The sequence below is a fragment of the Pseudonaja textilis genome, chromosome 6, assembly GCF_049901715.1.
Source record: "Pseudonaja textilis isolate UNSWEBS1 chromosome 6, rPseTex1.2, whole genome shotgun sequence".
NCBI lineage: Eukaryota > Metazoa > Chordata > Lepidosauria > Squamata > Elapidae > Pseudonaja > Pseudonaja textilis.
This window is the reverse complement of record NC_141995.1, coordinates 38,808,193-38,826,025: the sequence shown is the minus strand read 5'-3', so window position 1 is coordinate 38,826,025 and position 17,833 is coordinate 38,808,193. Positions and strand designations below refer to the sequence as shown.

The 17,833-nt window shown below is 38.3% G+C and overlaps 1 protein-coding gene across 2 annotated transcripts in view; it reads left to right on the top strand.

Annotated features, from left to right (window-relative positions):
• Positions 1–17,833, top strand: part of WWC2 (WW and C2 domain containing 2) — a 144,318-nt gene that overhangs the window by 115,064 nt on the left and 11,421 nt on the right. For both annotated transcript variants that reach the window (XM_026699665.2, XM_087936353.1), the window contains exons 17-20: positions 9–202; positions 6,365–6,560; positions 8,359–8,520; positions 10,362–10,454. In XM_026699665.2, coding sequence (XP_026555450.1) covers positions 9–202; positions 6,365–6,560; positions 8,359–8,520; positions 10,362–10,454 — 645 coding nt within the window. The remainder of the gene's footprint in view (positions 1–8; positions 203–6,364; positions 6,561–8,358; positions 8,521–10,361; positions 10,455–17,833) is intronic.

Sequence of the window (17,833 nt, the reverse complement as noted above, 5' to 3'; positions counted from 1 at the left end):
TTTGTTAGGATGCGGTCTCAGCATTGTTGGAAAGGACATCAGTTGAGCTGCAAGCTGTAGAACAAGAATTGGCAGAGAAAGAAGAGGACGGGGAGGAGGAGGAGGAGGAGGAGGAGAAGGTGGAGGAGGAGGAGAAGGTGGAGGAGGTGGAAGATGAGGAAACCCAGGATACCCAGGAAACACAAAGTTCTGAGGAAGATTGGTAAGCTGAACTCTTTTTATTTATTGGTTATTCACAAAATAGCATTTAAAACTACGAGGCATAAAAAAGAAAAATACAGAAAATGCTGCTTGTTCTCCACAGTAAGTAGGTAAGAAAAATAGGAAGAAAATCTATTATTCCTTAGGCAATTTAGGCAGTAATATTTTTTTCTGCTGTTTTGTTCAGTGACAGAAACACAACACAAATATTATAGGGAAAGCAACAATGAAAATGCACCTTGGAGAATGGAGCCATGTTGTTGTCCCCAATTCAATGTGTGGGTTCTGTGTTCAAAAGGATACAGCCTGGTGAATATGCATAATCATTCTTCTTAAATAGGAGCCCAGAAAGTAAGGAGAGAATGCGTCTAGCTAGAAAAATATAGATGATATGCAAAAAGTATGATCTGGGGATGTATCCTATCTACATTTTGCTTTTGCTTTTGCTTTTGTTATCATGAGAGCAGTCCTTCCTCTATTTTTGATCAGAACAAAGATTCATATTTTACTTCTGGTAAGCTTAAGCTGGGCATGAAGGCAATAGACTTTTCTTGCCTCTTCTCTTCTAAGAAATGCTTATTGGCAGCATTTGTCTCTGAAAATGTGAATCACTTGTTTCTAAGCAGCCTTTTGTTAACCACTATTTGGAATATGGATCTTTCATGAAACATATAATCCAATATGTGTCAATATACTTGAATTAACAAGTTTTTATACAGAAACATCCTAGCTTTTTTTTTTCAAATGTGGAGAATTAACTGTGGAGTTATCATTATCATGTGGAGAATTAACTGTGTTAAAAAATACAGGTGCATGCAAAACTTTGGTCAAAATGTATGTTTTAATGAATCCCTAAGTGAAAAAAAGCTGCCATAATCTCAACATGATATCATTCTTCAAATTTCAATGCATTCCTACCATTTGTATGCTGCATATTCAGAGTAAGAAAAAAAGATATGTGACAGGTGCAGATGTTTCATTAATAGTTGATTCAATTTTTGGATCTTTTTACTATAACGTTTTTGAAGGTGATTGACTTATTGGGCTATAATTAGCTGGGTGAAATATTTCCATAGATGAATGGTTGCCCTGACTTTCTATCCACTCAGAATATTGTTGTTATTTTATCTATTTTAAATATCCATGGTCTCTGTTAGATATTTACATATATGCCCTGATTGGTTGGCCTGTGGCAGTGGGAAATTGAAAAGCTGTCACTGGTTGCAGCCGCAGCAGCCTGGAGTAAAAAAGGAGCTGCCGTGGCTGCTGTTCTTTGTTCAGAACAATGTAATAAAGAAACTTAAATGATCGGAACTCCCGCGTTTTTTCTCACCCACATCTAATGCTAGTGACGAGGATGAGATCCTAAGAGAAGCGGGAGTGTGACAACATGGCTAGCTAACCAGACAAAGAACTCAACATGGCAGGGAACAATACACCACCTGCACCATTCGACCTGAGGACCAAGGACTGGGAATCCTATGTCAATCGTGTCCAGATGTTTCCAGAGATCAGCAATCTGGTAAATATTACGGAACAGAGGAAAAGAGCGGTTTTCCTCACACATTGCGTCCCCACCATATTCAAAATGGCTAACGCCCTCGCAGCCCCAAGCAATGTAAAGATGATGGCCTGGCCAGATCTAGAAAGAATTCTGAGGGCACATTACACTCCCCCTGTATCCAGCCTGGTCAAAAGACACAAGTTCTACAGGAGAGATCAGAAGGAAGGAGAGAATATCAACGATTTTGTCACTAATCTGAGGGACATTGCCAGGGCATGTGAATTCCTGAATGTGGATGAGGCAATGAGGGATCGTGTTGTTCTGGGACTGAGAGACCTAAGATTACAGAGCTGGCTTCTAACAAAACCAAAAATAACACTAAAGGAGGCCATTGAGGAAGCAGCAACAGTAGAAGCGTCACAGAAGTCCGCTGCAGCTATGAGGAAAATGAATAAGAATCAACAACGCCCCCCAAAAGGACACCACGAGGACCTTGAATCTGGGTCGGGGTCAGCAGACAAGAAGTGAATCAACTTCACCCTGAACGGCACCAGAAAAGTCGAGAAAGTATGGGTTGTATGGGTTGTGAAAGAAATCACCCTAGATTGGAATGCCAGTTCAGAGAGGCTATTTGCCAATGCTGCGAGCGGAAGGAGCACATTGCAAGAGCATGCTAAGCATTCAAGCCAAACAACCAAAGACCAAGACAAGGTACTCCCCCAAGAAATCGGGAAAATCAAACTGAAAACCGTGGGGGTCAAAATAGCAGAAATTGATGGAATCACGAGCCGAGCACAAAGAGAAGTGAAACGCACTGGATGGTAATCGTGGGCCACTCAAGCATACCAAATGCCAAGAAAGTACATATTCACATCACAATAGAAGGTGAACCATGTAAAATGGAAGTGGATTCCGGATCTCTTCTATCAATGGTGTCGTGGGACACCATCAAAAGAATATTTCCCCAACTGACAAAAATACAACTGAAGAAACAAAAAATAACCCTAAAAGACTACCAAGGGAACAAGATTCCAGTCATTGGCATTGGAGAATTCAGAGTATCCTTCCAAAATTACTCTGGGATCCTGCCTTTAACCGTGCTTGACAGGGACTGGCCAAGTCTGCTGGGGCTCGAGTGGTTCAAGCCATTGGGAATTGAATTCACTGGCATCCACAGCATCACTGACACGAGTGGGAGGACCAACTGATAGAGAAATTCTGGGACGTTTTTGATGGAAAACTAGGCAAATACTTGGGGTCCCCTATTTCTTTTAATCTAGACCCAAATATTGCCTCTATCAGACTAAAAGCAAGGTGGGTTCCATTCGCAATTAAACCAAAAATAGACAAGCAGTTAGACAAGCTCATTTACCAAGGGATTCTAGAACTCATAGATCATGTGAAGTGGGAAACCCCAATAGTCACCCCTATAAAGCCAAATGGATCTCTGCGCATTTGTGCTGACTACTGCGCAACTCTTAACCGTGCTTTACAGCAGAGTGCGTACCCCGTCCCATTGGTACACCTTTTGCACTCCTTGGGGCGGTGAAAGATATTCACAAAGTTAGATCTTGCACAAGCCTACCAGCAATTACCGGTAGACGCTGAAACGGCGGAAGCACGGACAATTGTGAAACACAGAGGGGCTTTTAAATGTAACCGTTTGCAATTTGGGATGAACGTTGCCCCAGGACTATTCCAGAGCCTCATGGAATTCTTACTACATGGACTAAAGGGGGTGGTGCCTTATTTTGATGATATCCTCATTTCAGCCGAGAACAAAGAGCAATTACAGGATTGTTTGAGGGAAGTTCTCAACTGTTTCAAGGAGGTGGGGCTTAAAGTAAAAAAAAGAAAAATGCCAGCTAGCAGCTGATAGGGTGGAATTCCTGGAGTTTTCAATAGATGGCATCCACCCCACGGACAGTAAAACCAAAGCAATCAAGAATCCCTCCAGACCAAATGGTAAAACTGAATTACAAGCTTTCCTGGGGCTGATTAACTTTTACCAAATATTCTTGCCACAGAAGGCAACTGTGGCAAAACCACTCCACAGACTGCTTGACAATAAAGCAGCCTGGGTTTGAGGGACATAGAGAAGAGGCAGCATTCAAAGAAATAAATAACTTAATTACATCAGAACGTGTACTGATACAATATAATGAGACTTTACCGATAATTTGTGATGCATCACCGTTTGGGGTGGGCGCGATACTCAGCCACCTTTTGCCAAATGGAAAGGAAGACCCAATAGCATTTTATTCAAAGACATTATCGAAACCTGAATGGAATTATAGCCAACTAGACAAAGAAGTGTTAGCTGTGGTCACCAGAATCAAGCGATTCCATGAATACATATATAGATGAAAGTTCACATTGGTCATAAGCCACAAACCCCTTTTGGGCATCATCGTGGGGGATAGAGCCATCCCGAACATCGTGTCCCCCAGAATGACCCGTTGGATAGAATTCTTATCCTCATATGATTACAACTTGATCTATAGACCAGGAAAAGAGATTGATCATGCAGATGGATTAAGCAGATGTTCCCTGCCCATCGAGAATAAGGATCCAGCATCAGCCACCACTACACTCCTGATAGAGACAGTTCAACGAATGCCAGTCACAGCAGCTGATATCGTGAGAACAACAGCGAAAGACAGAACTCTGTCATGCTTTTTGAACTGGGTAGGGAGGGGGTAGCCTGAACAGGAACAAACTGAAGAAACTAAACCTTTCAAAAACAGACAAACTGAATTATCCATACTGAAAGGTTGTGCATTGTGGGGTGATCAAGTTATAATTCCAGCCATTTTAAGGGATGATATAATGGAGATGTTGCATGCAGGACATCTGGGGATAGTTAAAATGAAATCATCAGCAAGGAGCTACGTGTGGTGGCCAGGGGTGGATAAAGAAATAGAGGCCTGGGTCTCCGCCTGCCAGAATTGTCAGGAGAACAGACCAGCACTACCCATAGCACCCAAACATGAGTGGGAATAACCCAGGGGACCACCCTGGTCAAGAATACATATTGATTTTGCAGGACCAGTAAGGGGGCACACGTTTCTTATCATTGTGGATGCATATTCTAAATGGCTGGAAATCAGCATCATGCAGTCCATAGCAACAGAGGCAGTAATAAGAACCCTAAGGAAACTATTTGCTGCACACAGCCTTCCGGATGTAATCGTATCCAGCAATGACCCTCAATTCACAACCACACAGTTTGAGGAATTCCTAGCACAAAATGGGATACGACATGCCCTCTCGGCACCTGGACATGCATCCACGAATGGATTGGCTGAGCAGATGGTCTGGCATATGAAAGAAACACTAGAGAAACTAGGGCCAGGGGATGTGCAAGCAAAAGTAGATAAGTTATTAAGTATACAGCACATAACACCTAGCGCATCAACAAATAAAAGCCCCACGGAACTTCTTATGGGAAGGAAACTGAGATCACAATTAGACAGAGTACACACCAGAAAGACTACTAGATTCATCCAGCAAATGCCGAAATTTTAAAATGGGTGACTCAGTATACGCTAAAAATCTAATGGGTACCATTATGGGTACCGGCAATGGTGGTACAAGTAACAGGGCCTCGTTCATACAGAGTCGAGACAATTGAAGGCAGAAGTTGGAGAAGACACATTGATCAACTACGGAGCCAGGGGACAAAGGGAACAAATAGGGAGGAAGGGGGAGACCCTTCACACATGTACATTACAAACAGAGAAGAAGGGGGAAACCCTTCACACTCAGCCAACAATAACAGAGGAAGGGGACCACCCTAACCACCCAGACCACATAAGGAATAACACAGAACAGGCCCTAACAACTACACAACCTCAACAATTATGAATAGCTCTGGAAGAACCAAACAGAAGTAGCAGACACTCACCAGACACACATAGGCAGCAACAAACCAAGGAAGGAAGCAAAAGGGTGGCATCTAGGGGAAGTAGAAAGGCTGCCATGACAAGAAAATTCGAGGAGGTTCAACAGGGGGGAACAGGAGAGGTGATAATCCCAGCCGAGCAGCTTGGAGACCAACCCATGACTGAGCTGCGCAGGTCTGGTTGCACCCATAAGAGTCCCACCTACTTATGTGATTATGTACAGTAGGTGGAACAGGATTGGGTGAGCTGGACCAGGTGGGGAGGGGTGTTAGATATTTGCATATGTGCCCTGATTGGTTGGCCCGTGGCAGTGGGAAATTGAAGAGCTGTCCCTGGTTGCAGCCGCAGCAGCCTGGGGTAAAAAAAAGGAGCTGCTGCGACTGCTGTTCTTTGTTCTGAACAATGTAATAAAGAAACTTAAATGATCAGAGCCTCCCGCATTTTCTCTCCCCCACAATCTAACAGTCTCCACTGTGACTATGTGAAGGTCCTATATCTATCTCCAGAAGTAACCTTGAATATCAAATTTACATTTAATTTTATGTTGTTCCAACACAGTAAATTTACAACAGATCCTTCTGCTTTTTCCAAAGAAGAGAATATTGAAACCATAGAAATGTTTCAGGAAAAGTTTACCTCTGGCCAACATGTTGTTGATAATGACACATTAATTGTATGAATATTAGGTTCCAAATATGCTGGTATTTTATTTTGCAAATACCTTAGTAAATTAAGGGTAGATTTGTTCTTACAGGGTAGGAATACTGGCAGAAGTATCCAGAGAAATGAATGAAGAGGAGAATAAAATTAAAGAGACCAAAGAAGACAAATACACAGATAGCAGGAGATTGAGCTTTAATTTGGAACAGGCAGGTGGTACTGAATGTGAGAAAGACAGTAACTTTACAGAAGTGGATCTCAGCAAAAAAACAATAGTGTCCCCAATACTGGTGAGTATTTTAAAATATATTTTCTATATTGCCCAGAATGCCTTTTATAGCTGAGCCATAATATTTGTCATCGCAAACTTCTCAAAAAGTTTTCAGTTAAATGTACAAACTTAGTATAGCATTTAATATATGTAGTGATTTTGAGTCGGTACTTTACAGACTTGGAAATGTTTTTGTTGCATAGTACAAAAAAGAGAAACAACAAGGAAAAAAAGTCCTTAGAGCAGCCATAGAAAAATATTTAGCTTGCTAGTTAACATTTAATGCTTATTTGTTCGATAATTCATGTTTAATAATGGATGTTTTAAATATTTAATAAGTTATTTAATGTTTAAATTATACTAGCATACACACTTAATATTTTTATTTTTGCAACTGTTTTGAAGTTTTAATAACAAGGGCCAAGCTCTTAAAAACAGTGCTGGGGGCGGGGGTGGTTTTATATATATGATGAATGGATGAATCAGTTCATTTTCAGTGCATGAACTATAAATTTTGTTCATTTGTAAATCTGTTATGCCCTACTCCCTCTTTAAAGTGAATTTTTAAAAAAATAATCATATAAAAATCTGTATTTAAATATTTACATTTGGCTACATTTTTCTAAAAAAAAAAACACCCCATATTTTATATGATTTGTGATTTTTTTTAAGCCTGGAATTTAGACTGCAATACAACATTTAGAAAATTATGGAAATTGAAATTCACCAGAAAGTGTGAATTAATTTGTTTCTCTTCCAATGTACGTTGTTCAGGCATTCAGTATGCTAGAAGCCTAAATACTGATATTTAATCCAAGAAACATATTACCGGAAGTCTTTGACTTGTGATCATAATTGGGACTAGAATTTCTGTTGCTAAACAAGGCACTTGTGACCTTTCCAGGTGTTTCTGATAAGCAAAATCAATGAAGGAAAATGTATTTGCTTTTTGATTGCATGGTTTGCTTAAAGATCATGGTGATTTACTTAATGATCATGGCAAAAAAAAATTGTGAACTTGGGCATGACTCACTTAACAACAAACAGCTCTTAGAAGCAGAAGTTCTGGTCCCAATTGTGGCTGTATGTCGAGGACCACCTGTATAACGGGAAACACTTGAAAAGTTTAGAAGTCTAATTCAACAATTGAAATTAGTTTAGTCAAGTTTTTTTCTTTGGGAAAGGCAGTAGTCAAAAATAGAGTTCAAGTATTCATACAAAAGTCCTACATTCAGTCCATGTGCAACTAGTGAAGATTCTTCATGAAACCCTGAATAGCCATTGCCAGTTGAGATGAAAACCACAAGGTCCCAGCCATTATGTTGGAAATTGTAGTTCAACAGCAGGAAGTCTACAGATGCCCTGCTATGATGCTGAATGAGACAGTTTCATTGCTTTCTATGTTTTTATGTGTTAACTGCTACTTTGCCAGTATAATTTCATCACATCCGAATAAGACAATGACATTCCTAAACGTGCAATAGCAATCACCATTTAAAAGAAAACCTAGTTTTAATTTTAAATAGACAAGAGATTTGTTTGATTAGAATAAATTCATTTTAGGAATCCTGAAAAGAATATTTTCTAGTATATGGTGCTTTAGCTAGTAAAATATACAATGTGTCCCACATAAAAGAAAGGTTTTTTTGGAGCAGTAAATGCATGTCTACTTTTTAATTCTTAAGAAATTAATGTATTTTGAGCCTTGGGGTTTTTTGGCTTGAATTTAGCTTATTTGTGTCATAACGGCACAAATTGATATAACTTAAGCAGATTTTGGTTTTTAGTATTCAGAATGATGTATAATATATCCACAGGTTGATAGAGAAACAAATACAGAAGATAGGATTGAGTATGTAGCTATACAACCCAAGGACAAAGCCAGCCTGAAGTCTCAACAGCATCCTTTTGTCAGAAACAGCATGATAGTACGTTCACAGACGTTCTCTCCAGGCGAGCGGAACCAGTACATCTGTAGGGTAAGATAAAGAGTGTTCTCAATGAACTCTTGCTAACTAAAGACTCATTTAATTTCTTTGGCAGTGGCTCATTGCTGGCAGTGGGCCACCTCTACAGAACTTAGTGTCCATCTGCCAGCTGCGAGGCTATGAAAATTATTGCTTTCACCTATAAAATAATGTGTAACTTTACACATGGATGTTAGCATTAATCTTTTTGTATTAAGCTAAAATAAAGTTGTCGCAATTAACATTCCTTCACTTTCCCCCCCTCCTTCCACTTACTGACATGCAAACACATGGTTTGAACAGGATGCTAAGGCATGAATTGTTTAACCATGATTTACTGAAGACAATCGCAATTGACTGTGTTTGCACCATATGCCACATTTAGTGGAATATATGAACCCAGTCATTCTTTCTCAATAGTCGTGTAGAATTGGCTTGCAGATGCCAAAAAAAATTTTTGCATGTTTTTTTTTTTACTGTTGATATCCATTTCAGTGCAAATATTTATATTCATTTAGCTGCTATATGACATTTTTAGCAGCATGGAATTTTTGAATTATGATTTGCAAAATGAAAGTAGCCCTTAATTCTAAGAATACATTCCCAAAGAAAGAAGGAAGAAGGTTCAACAGATTGGAATCTATCTGCTTTTTAATTTCATGACAAAAATGAAATACTTGAAATAAAGTTGCTGTGTGCATGTGAAATCTAAAACAATATGTTCACAAGACAGGGACAAAATATCAAAAACTCTGTGCTGCGTATGAGTCATCAAGTAATCTGCTTTTCAGTATTTTCAACATTTATTTGCCCTCCAATGCAAAAGACCGTTCTTCATTGTAGTCTCTGTGAATCATTCCTATTGGTATCTGGCCTTGAACAGTGCTCTTTTGAGAATTTTCTAAAGCTGAAAGAGACTTGTGTATTTGTCTTCCATTGTCCTTGCAGTTTATCTTTGACTGCAGTAGTGGTGCTCCTCCAGGAGTTCTCTGACACTGTGACAGCAATTTTTTCTCTTGATACACACATCTACTTAAAGGAAACCATGTGATCAAGACTTGACTCTCCTCCTCCAGCTGTTACAAAACAGGATGGTAGGAATTGATCGTTTCCTGATAGGGCTTCATAGTAGAATGAATTCTCCCATCCAAACTCCCTCCAGTACCAGGATGATCAATCAATCTCAACCAAGATCTGTAAAAATAAAAAAAACTCAAATGTAAGAAGAAAAAGACAATCAAGGACAATCACTTTGTATGGTCTGATTCATCATTTCCTTCAGTTTTAAGTCAGGAAACCAATCATGTCCATTGGTACAGATTTTCTGTATCAGCCTCCTGCCTCCTTTTATGTGTGCTTTCATTTATTTAATAATGGGAGTCCTTGTTACACAAAACCTCTTTTTCCTCTCAGATCACTCACCCATTTTATTCCATACTGGAAGCAACATGGGATTTATCTGGTCTACGTTCATACCAATCAGTCCAGCTGAAAAATAAAATTACTAATGACAATACTCACTGCACATATATCATCTCTTTGGGCCATGTCAATCCTAGATCATACCCTTTCAAGTAGGATGCCACATTGTTGCCATTAATAACACACAAAAACCTAGTACTGTTAACAGCATCTGCCTCACTAAAAATCAAGAAGTGAATATTTTTGTGTATATTAAGTTATTGGTGTTTGAACTGTAACGTTTTATCAGTATTGCATTAATTACTTCTTATGCAAAATCGTAGTCAAATCCAACAGAATATGCAATGGTTGCTTTTGTTAGTTACACCAGTAGCTTTTTTATTTTAGCTCTACCCACTCTGTTTCAATTACTGTCTGTACTATTTTAACAGTTGAACAGAAGCGATAGCGATAGCTCAACATTGGCCAAAAGAACTCTCTTTGTGAGAAATTCCACAGAAAGGCGGAGCTTGAGAGTCAAAAGGGTAGGTGTTGTTTGACCATTTATTGCTCATTTATTTATTTTTCTCAAATATATTCAAACATATAATAAAGGTTTATTTGTAAATCTAATTGCTCTGCATATTACACAGATTGGTATGCGTGCATGTATAATCTCTAACTGAAGATGTAGATCATTATCTTGCCTCTTCTCTTATTCCAAGGTTGTATTCTGTTAAACAAAAAACAAAGATTTATTTCTTTGAGAACAAGAAGTAGCAAAAAAAGTTTTTTGATGTTGCATTTCTACTTTTCTCAGAACTTTCATAGTAAAACGGTGGATATCTAAAGGATTTTTCCAGGGTAGGAGTTAGGCTGCAATATAAGGTATAATCATAACTTGTGGTTAGTTATCCACAATATACTTTCCAGTTGTTTTTGTATGTGGACATTTTTCTGGCAATCTTTTTCATACATTTGACAATGCCACCCAATTTGTCAAGAAAAACCTGGGACTTGGACACAAAAATCTGCTACATGATGGTTCAGATCTTTGTCCGGTTCACTATTGTTTACACTTTCTCCAGGGGTGGGATTCTACCAATTCGCACCTATTCACTAGAACGGGTTGTTAACATTCTAAGCAGTTCGGAGAACCGGTTGTTAGAAGAAATTACTGGCCTAATCCTGTAAGGAAGGCAGGAAGGAAACATTCTGGTGTTGCTTACAAAAACTGCCTCTCCGTTAACCCTTATTACATTCTTGGCAGGACTAGACTTCCTGTCTCAGGAACGTCTCTGGAGTTTTTTCCCCTCCTTTGCTGGTACTTTGTTTGTGTGGAGTGACCATTTAAAGTTACAATGGCACTGACAAAAGTGACTGATGACCATTTTTCACACTTATGACTGTTGCAGCATTCCTACAGTCATGAGAGGCCAGGCAAGAAGATGAGTGCCTCGATGTGAGTTACCGTATTTATCGGCGTATAACACGCACTTTTTCCCCCTGAAAATAGGGGGCAAATGATGTATGCGTGTTATACGCCGATGTCCAGGGAGCGGAATCCTCTTTAAGGGATCCCGTTCCCAATAGTGCCTAGCGGCGGCGCAGCGTCGTGACGTGATGTCAGCGCTGCGCCCGCCGCATATTTTTTTCCTGAAATTTCCCTCTTAAAGGGAATGTGTGTTATACTCCTGTGCGTGTTATACGCCGATAAATACGGTATGTTGAATTGGCCACAACCAGCCAATAACATGACCACCAAGCCATGTCCACCCAGTCATATGACCACCAAGCCACGCCCTCCACCTAAGCTATGCCCACAGAACTGGTTGTTAAAAAATTTGAATCCCACCCCTGACTTTCTCCCAAGAGATATAGACTGGAATCTTTCCCAGCCTTACTTGGAGAGATTAAGGATTAAATCTAAGTAAAGATTCTGCAATGTAAATCTTTCCTTCAAATTAGAAATTTATCACAGCAGTCAGTAGCAAATTCTTTTCAGTTTACTTTAACTTTATATTTGAGGCCACCTGATTTCACCGCAAGTCTGGACAATTTATAATTAAAAAGAATTATAGAGACAACTATATAAATCAAAGAAATTGGGGTGGCGAGAAATTTACTTTACCAGAATTTTAACTTTCACATTGTTCATCAGACACTTTTTTCATCAACTAACAAATTTATACTCCGTATCTATTCTTAGAAATGTGTTTTGTTCCTGGAACTGTTAATGTTATGTCCTTTTACACGTTTAATTAAAAAGGGAGAGATTGTCTGAGATAGTGTCAGAGAAAAGGCCTGTCATTTCCAGTTCTAGTAACCTAGCTGACTCGAGAGCTACTACTAAGATTGATAGATCCATCTCAAACAAGATATATTTTTTTTTTTTCAGATTGTAAAGCTAACATCCAGACAATTTATTTCCAAATACATATGTCCTCAAACAATATTTTATTGATATAAATTTATGCTTAATTTTAATCACATAGAACCCCTCCTGATTAGTTAAAAGGCAGAACAAGCTAATCACTTTGAGCACCATTTGGGAAGGAAAGGTGGGGTGTAAATTTAACAAAATAAATAAATTATTTCCTTGGCTTTCTTTAACTATGTAATAATGTATTTAGCACAAATTTACCCATAGGCTTGGTTTATTCATAACTTTATAACAGAGTTCTTTACAGTATGAGATAGTACATGAATTTCAGAGCAGCCACCTATTGTATAGCCAGCATTAAGAGAGAAGCAACCCTGAAAAACTAAATGTTTCCTTCTTACTTAACACTATATATGCATACACCAGAACCTTCCCTCAATCTTTAATAAATCGCTGCTAGAGTTGCATTGCTAAATTGCAGTGATCCCACTAATATTTCCCCAAGCAAAAACCGTTCTAGGAGACTGGGTAGCAGACATAGGATGAATAAGAAAAGTCCTTTGGCCATTGTTTCATTTACTCCAGCATTCTGTCCTGGAATGGCCCATGGAAAATTTATAAGCTTGGACCGCAGGGCTATTGTTAGGGATATACCCCTAGCAAGATCTGCAGGGCAGTCAGGCAGGCAGGCAAAATATGTGAGATAAGTGTTGTGTAGCTTACACTCAGTAAAAGCAGATACAGTGCCAATTAAATTAGTTTTATTCCAGCAATAGTTTAAGCATAGTCAAAAACAGTCCATATGTCATACACTTATTTCAGTCCGTCCAGGGATTATCAAGTTGCAAAATTCCAATGTCAGAAATGAGAGGTCAGTACACTTACAAAATAACAGTCCGGTAATTTATCTCCTCACAGTAGAGAGAGATATGCAACAAACTCAAACTCCTTTCTTCCGTCTGCAACTTAGTAATTGCCAGCAAAGCGTCAGGGAATGTCAGCTTCTCGTCAGCATCTCTTGCTGCCTCTTATGGTGTTTTCACACCACACCCAAAATACATGCTCAGCATTTAAAGTAACACACACTTTAAACTAAGAATCATAGCTTATATATTATTTTTATCTTACCCAAACTAGTTAGGTGACCAATGTTATACCTAACATTCTCCCCTTTTGGGTAATATAATAATATATATAGCTATTTACAATCTTAACCCATAGTCATCACAGCTCTCTTTGTGTTTCACTGCACCTTGGGCTTTTGTAAACTGATCAGCAATATTTTGCTCAGTCATACAATACTCCAATCTTATTAAACCATCTTTTACAGATTGTCTTGCATTCAGATATCTAAGATCTGTATGCTTAGATCTCGTTTTTACAGCAATATTTGTAGCGAACTGTATGGCTGCTTGATTGTCCTCATACACAACAATGGAATCATTTACAGTTAATCCCATATCTAACAACAACTGTTTATACAGAATTAAATCAGTACATAATAAAGATAGACATGAAAATTCTGCTTCCATTGTGGACATACTTATGTGTTGCTGTCTAATTGACCTCCAACCAATCAATGCTTTTCCTAATAGTATAGCCATTCCTGAAGTTGATTTCCTAGTGTTTATATCTGTTGCAAAACTTGCATCAGCATATACACTTAAAATCAAATCATCTTTTGGCTCCAAATACAATGCATAGTGCATTGTCCTTTTAAGATATCTTAAGATACGTTTTGCTGCTTGCCAATGTCGTTCATTGGGTTCAGCGTTGAATCGAGCCAATTGATTAATGCTATAGGCAATATCTGGCCTTGACCAATTACTAATGTACGATAGACTACCAATTAACGACTGATAGATAGTCTTATCAAATTTTGAACTCTGAGCATCAGTCCGGCAAAATTCCTGACTCATTGGAGTTTTTGCTGGTTTACAAAGTTCCATCTTATATGTTTTTAGTAATTGATAAATCTTATCCTCTTGAGATATCTTATAGCCACTATTGGTTTTATTTATTGTCAATCCGAGATACTGTTTTATCTCTCCTAATTGCTTTAATTTTATCCTCTTACCTAATAATGATATTATTTCAGTAGCTTCATTATTAGTTTTTGTAATTAAAGCAATATCATCTGTAAACAACAATAATAATGACACTATTCCATTTTTTCTCTCTTTTGAATAAACATGGATCAGCTAAACCTGCTTTAAACCCTATATTGTTTAACTCCTTAACAATATATTGGTTCCATTCATAACCAGATTGTTTTAATCCATAGAGGCTCTTTTTAAGTTTCCAACAGTCATTATTATTTTTATCATCCTTAATCCCTACAGGTTTCTTTAGGTATATAGTGTGCTGCAATGGTGCATGCAGATAGGCAGTTTCTACATCTAAATGATTTATGATATAGTTTTTCTTAGCTGCCCACACTAAAGCTGCTCTCAAGGTTGTTGCTTTTAGACTTGGTGCAAACACTTCATCATAATCACATGCAGTTTGATTAAATCCTTGAGCTACCAACCTAGCCTTATGGGTAACAGTCCCATTTGTACCTGTTTTTAATTTAAATATCCATTTGCATCCAATGGACTTTTCACCTGGAGGTAATCTAGCATTCTCATAGACTCCCATCTGTCTTAATGAATTCAGTTCCTTTTTCATTGCTATATGCCAGTTCTCCTGATCCTTCGCAGGGTACAATTTTAGTTCCTCCACAGTGGTTGGAATTTTACTAATCTGGCACACCATACTTGCCTGATACCTATCAGGTGGTCTACTTACTCGTGTTGACCTTCTAGGTAGAACAGGACTCACAGGTGGACTTGTATCTATAACCTGTTCCTGGTCATCTATTTCTTCTTCACTTATTTCTTCTTTAATTGGTTCTATTTTCTCTTCCTTTACTTTTTCTTTAATTGGACTTTTACTAGTATGGTGGTTTGGGCCCTTGTAGGTTTCTATGACTACACTTTTATTCGAATCTTCTTCCAATTTTTGCCATCCCACATGTTCCAGGAATTGAGCACTAGCACTACAATAAATTTTAGTTGTGCCCTCTTCCCAGAACCTGTAGGATCTATGGTTTGATTCGTAACCTACAAAATATAATCTTTTAGCCCTATGCTGTCCCTTATGTCTCAGTTGTGTGGGAATATGCACCCATGCTGGTGCACCAAATGTGTGCATGTAACTTAGGTCAGGTTTTCTACCATGCCACCGTGTGAATGGTAATTCACCTGTTGTTGAGTTAACAACATTATTCAATATATGATTGCCACACATTGTTGCTTCTCCCCACAAATTCTCAGGTAATCCTGAATCTGACAACATAGTACGAGCCATTGCCTGCAGTGTTTGGCCTGGCCTTTCTATAAAGGAATTATGTTGTGGCCTATATGGTGCAGACTTTTTATGTTCTACACCTGCCATCTTCAGTCTATTTTGGAATTTATTATTTATAAATTCCGTACCATTATCAGTTACAAGAGTTACTAGTTTCCTTTTAGTTTTTCTCTCTGCAAACTTCAACCAATTAAAGAAATTTTGATATGTTTCCGTTTTACTCTTCATTAAATAACAGAAACCATATCTAGAATAATGATCCATTATACTTAATATATAACGAGCACCTCCCACACTTGGTTTTTTAGGACCTATCATATCAGCAAATACGACCTCTAGAGGCTCCTTAGTCTTAAATCCATTAATTCTATTTGCTGGTATTACCTTGCTTTTTTCTTGACTGCAAGCATTGCAGTGCAAATACTTACTGCAAGGCTTCAGTTTTATACCTTTAGACAGTTCAACTGTTTGCTTGAGCATTTTAAAATTTATATGCCCTAAACGTCTGTGTAACAAATGTATGCATTCATCATGAGGTTTAACGTTATTATACACTGTGTTAGCCACCTCTAATTGATCATCATTTAACACATACAATTCACCTTTTAAAGTTGCAGTCACTTTTTTACCTTCCTTTTCTATTATGCAGTTTTCTCCCCTAAAGGTAACTACATAACCTAGTTTAATCAAAACTCTAACTGAAAGCAAATTAAACTTAAGTTGTGGTACATATAACATTTTTACATTTTCTTTTATGCAAGGACAATATGCAGTACCTGCAGCTTTTGCTTTCAGTTTCCAACCATTCGCTAATGATATCTGCTGTGAACTCGTGGACATCTTAATAAATCTTTTCTTATCTTTTGTTATGCAGTGCGATGCTCCACTATCTACAACCCAAAAATTATTATTGTTTACAGTTTGGTTGCTATACATGGCTAACTCTAAGCATTTTCTATCCTTTTGATGCCCTTTTGCATTCTGGCTGGCATTTTGGCTTTTTTCTTTCTTGCAGAATCTGGCCAAATGTCCTTTTCTTCCACAATTAAAACATTTTCTAATTGTGTAGGCTGACGAAGATAATTCCTCTTCTTGTGGTTGTTCCCTTCTGAGTTGATCCCTTTCAAGCCTTCTCCTGGCTTCTTCAATTAATCTGCCAGTAATGTCAGTTAATGTGAGGTTTTCCTTTGGCAACACTTCCAATGAAGTTACGTAATCATCATAACTCTGATCCAAAGAAGACAAAATTATATAAACCTGATGCAGTTCAGTGAAGATAAGCTCTTTTTCATGCAGCTCCTGAAAAATTCTCTTCATAGTGTTTATATGAGTCAACATGTCTCCATTCTTTTGAAGATGTGTTCTGAACAGCTTCCGTGTAAGATTTATATGAGCTCCTACACTGTCTCGAACATAAATCTTCTTTAAATTCTCCCAGCACTTAGCAGCTGTTTCTTCTCCACGAATATGGACAAGCTGCTGGTCACTGAGTGTCAGACCTATTATACAGAGAGCTTGTTCATTTTTCAGTTTCCATTCTTGTAACTTCTGGGCATCATCTTCATCCTCTGGATCCCAAGCATCTACCTCTGGTGGGTTTTGTATTATATTCCACAAACCTTCTCTGCGTAGAAGTAGGCTGCATTTCATAGACCATGAAACATAGTTTGTTCCATCCAGTTTGGATATTAAAGACAAACTTGGTAAATTGACTTCTGCCATCTTACTCTGGATATTAAACTATAATTAAACACAGCTGTCTGTTTACAGTATTGTGTAACTACACTAACTCTCACTTTATATAAGCCTGTTATATCCTGGTTAGTCTGACTGTGCAGCTGGGCCCATAACCAGTGTTAGGGATATACCCCTAGCAAGATCTGCAGGGCAGTCAGGCAGGCAGGCAAAATATGTGAGATAAGTGTTGTGTAGCTTACACTCAGTAAAAGCAGATACAGTGCCAATTAAATTAGTTTTATTCCAGCAATAGTTTAAGCATAGTCAAAAACAGTCCATATGTCATACACTTATTTCAGTCCGTCCAGGGATTATCAAGTTGCAAAATTCCAATGTCAGAAATGAGAGGTCGGTACACTTACAAAATAACAGTCCGGTAATTTATCTCCTCACAGTAGAGAGAGATATGCAACAAACTCAAACTCCTTTCTTCCGTCTGCAACTTAGTAATTG